Here is a 3,174-nt window from a genome sequence, read left to right as displayed (position 1 = left end):
TCCAGTAGGACAATGCCTTTACCCTTATCGGGGGGACATACAATAATGGTCTTCTCTCTGGGACAGCGACTTGAGAATTTGAAAGTCATTACTTTTAAAAAATGGAAACCAAGAAGGAGCCCTATATGATATAAGATTTATGAGCAACACCCTGAATGAACAGACGAGCCTTCTCTAAGTGTGTGGGAAGGTAGTTGGCGAATGGTATCGAAAAATATTTCAAAGGGCAAAAGAAATTTTGAAAAATTTGGTCTAAAATTAAATCAGACTAAAATGGGGCACAGTAATAAATTATGCTATTTAAAAAATATATATAGATTAATTAACAATATATCAGTGAAATTCGAATTTTATAGGTTATTAATGAAAAGTTTATTAAACAAAAATGTAAGTACTTTTATAACTGACACTGAATTTGTTCATAAGCGTAAGCTTCTAAAATTGGGACTTAAGCAACCGAAATTTATAGCACCAAAGGATGTTGTTTTCAATTTCTCTAGTTACTCCCTCTCAGAAAAGGAAGAGTTCCTTCTTTCCTTTGGCTTGGACTTTTGCCTTCCCAATTTTAGACCAAATTTTTCAAAATTCTTTTTGCCCTTTGAAATATTTTTCGATACCATTCGCCAACTACCTTCCCACACCAATTCAGAGAAGGCTCGTCAGTTCATTCAGGGTGTTGCTCATAAATCTTATAAATCATATAGGGCTCATTCTTGGTTTCCATTTTTTAAAAGTAATGACTTTCAAATTCTCAAGTCGCTGTCCCAGAGAGAAGACATTATTGATGTACCCCGATAAGGGTAAAGGCTGTTGAAGGTTCGCATCGACTGCCATCGGGGTGTCAGTCACCGAACAGGAATAACTTTATCTAAAAAAGAATTTTCTGCAATACGCAACCATGCAATAAAATGTAACATAACATTCAGTACAATGATTTTAAAAATCTTATCCCAAGCAATAGATAACCGGTCATTACCCATATCGAGTCCCTCTTCATTAAACAATTGTCACCAACCTCAACAAACCATTCTACTTGCTGTACAACTGAACATTACTTAAATAGACCATTCGCCCTTTCTACCTTCTCGCCTTTGTATTTGTCTCTCCCCTTTAGTCAAAAATATATAATAATTCAGTCTTATCTATTACTTCTGTACCGGTGAGTTCTCGTTCGCTATTTTTTGCTTTGTGTCCGCCTTTATAGTATATATTTTTTTTTTTTCTTTAATTTAATTTTTCTCTTTTGTAATCATAAACAGAAAATTTTTTGCCTGTTTACGATTCAATGTTTTTTCTCCTGTTTTTAGTAATAACGTAATTTTCTTAGTTGTTTCACGTGTGGTTTGTGTTTTAAGTGTTTTGTTTGTTTATTTTATTTTGAAGTGTCATTGTACTTAGTAGCTTTGCTTTTTACTGTCGATCTCTTATTCAATTAGTTACCGTCTTACTTTTATATAAAATTCGAATTTCACTGATTATATTGTTAATTAATCTATATATATTTTTTTTTTTAAATAGCATAATTTATTACTGTGCCCATTTTAGTCTGATTTAATGTATAGAATTTTAATTTTTTCCTTGTTTTTAGCCCTGAAGATGGGATTTGTATCCCGCAAACGTAGGCGTTCGATGAAAATAAAGTTTTAACGAAAAAAATGCTGAAGTTTCTGCTGGCCATACTCTTTTTATTATATATATATATATATATATATATATATATATATATATATATATATATATATATATATATATATATATATATATATATGTATATATATATATTCTGTAAGGCCTAGGGTTTTTTTGATTAATAATATATTGTCCATGTGTTCTCAGTGACCTATGGAATGTGGAGAACAGTGTAGAGGTAACGACCAAGAGTAGCTGACAATGAGATTCTAGGGGTGGCGTGAGATAAAAATGCTTAGTTCAAGAAGTCAATCGCACGTCAGTTTATGAACTCTTCTCAAAGTGCCTTTGTGAAACTGGATGCAGCTAGAAACCGTGAGGCGCTATCGAACTGTGTGTTCGTATGTGCGTGTGCGCCTCTTTCAGTTAAAAGTGTCATACCCAAGCCTAGGGAGGATTTTGAGAGGGCTTCAAGTCACAGGCAAGATGCCGTGGCATTCGCCGGGAGTTTTTTATTACGTGTTTTAGTGCGTCCGTTGTTTGGGTAAGTGTTTGAAGTGCTTTAGCCAAAGAGTGGCTTATTATCTGTTTGACATTTTTGTGATGTTTATCCAATATTTGAACCTCTGTCTGTCAATCTTGTGTGTGTTACTTACCAGGGATGTGTTCTGTATCTTTGAAACAGACGGATCTGGAATGCCGGGGGACAAAGAATTCCCAGAGGGTGTAGACTCTTTTTGGTGACCAGACATGTTACATTTACGGGGTTTTTTTTTGAGTTAGTCTGTAAGACTGGATTGCTTGATTGATTGATTATTTATTAGTTGTTAATAAACGTTAATGTTATGACGCAACTCTCTCATTTTCATTACCTGTAGAATGGAGAGAAGAGGTGGAGAGAGAGAGAGAGATTTCTTGGAGAGAGAGAGAGAGAGAGAGAGATTGCCGAGAGAGAGAGAGAGGGAGAGGTGGTGTGTGTAATGTTTGTGTGGTTTGCCTCCCGTTCGTGTCACGCTTGCCTTATGAATAATGGGGGGGGGGAATCCCCCATTTACATATAAGTATAGATGCATTCATATATATCCATGTTTGTACAGAAGTGATAAACAATAAAGCTTTCTATGATATCAGTAATTCCACAGAGGCTGAATAAGTGTCACGAGGCCATCTGAGAGAACTCAAGATTTCCTTAAGGCCAAAGGGAACAGTATGTCGTACCATTTTCAAAGAGACAGGAGAGCCTGTCTCCTCACCAGACTGTGAGGCAGTCATACAAAGAAGGCGAAGAGCAACCACTTCCCTGGAGACTTATTGAAAAACTTGTACCCCTCTGGATCCATCCCCTTCAAAGTACAGGGAAAAGCGAACTGATTCGATACAGTTTTGAATATGCCTTCTCCGTGATATTCTGAAGTCCCGTGAAACCGTTATAAGTGATACTGGGTGTATGTGTAACAAAACAAGTCAGCCGCCAAAGACGTTACAAGTTAGCGTGGTTTGGGCAGTTCAAAAGAGTGCCACGTATCTCTATATCCCTTTGTGATT

General features: G+C 36.0%; 1 protein-coding gene across 1 annotated transcript in view; it reads right to left on the bottom strand.

Annotated features, from left to right (window-relative positions):
- Positions 1 to 2,381, bottom strand: part of LOC135223331 (basic proline-rich protein-like) — a 165,951-nt gene extending 163,570 nt beyond the window's left edge. Inside the window, 1 exon segment of the mRNA XM_064261793.1 lies at positions 2,286 to 2,381. Within this exon segment, the coding sequence (XP_064117863.1) occupies positions 2,286 to 2,381 (96 nt within the window).
- Positions 2,382 to 3,174: the final 793 nt, after the last annotated feature.

Source organism: Macrobrachium nipponense, chromosome 8 (genome assembly GCF_015104395.2).
Source record: "Macrobrachium nipponense isolate FS-2020 chromosome 8, ASM1510439v2, whole genome shotgun sequence".
Classification (NCBI taxonomy): Eukaryota; Metazoa; Arthropoda; class Malacostraca; order Decapoda; family Palaemonidae; genus Macrobrachium; species Macrobrachium nipponense.
The sequence above is the reverse complement of the archived record's forward strand: the minus strand, read 5'-3'. Positions and strand labels throughout refer to the sequence as shown.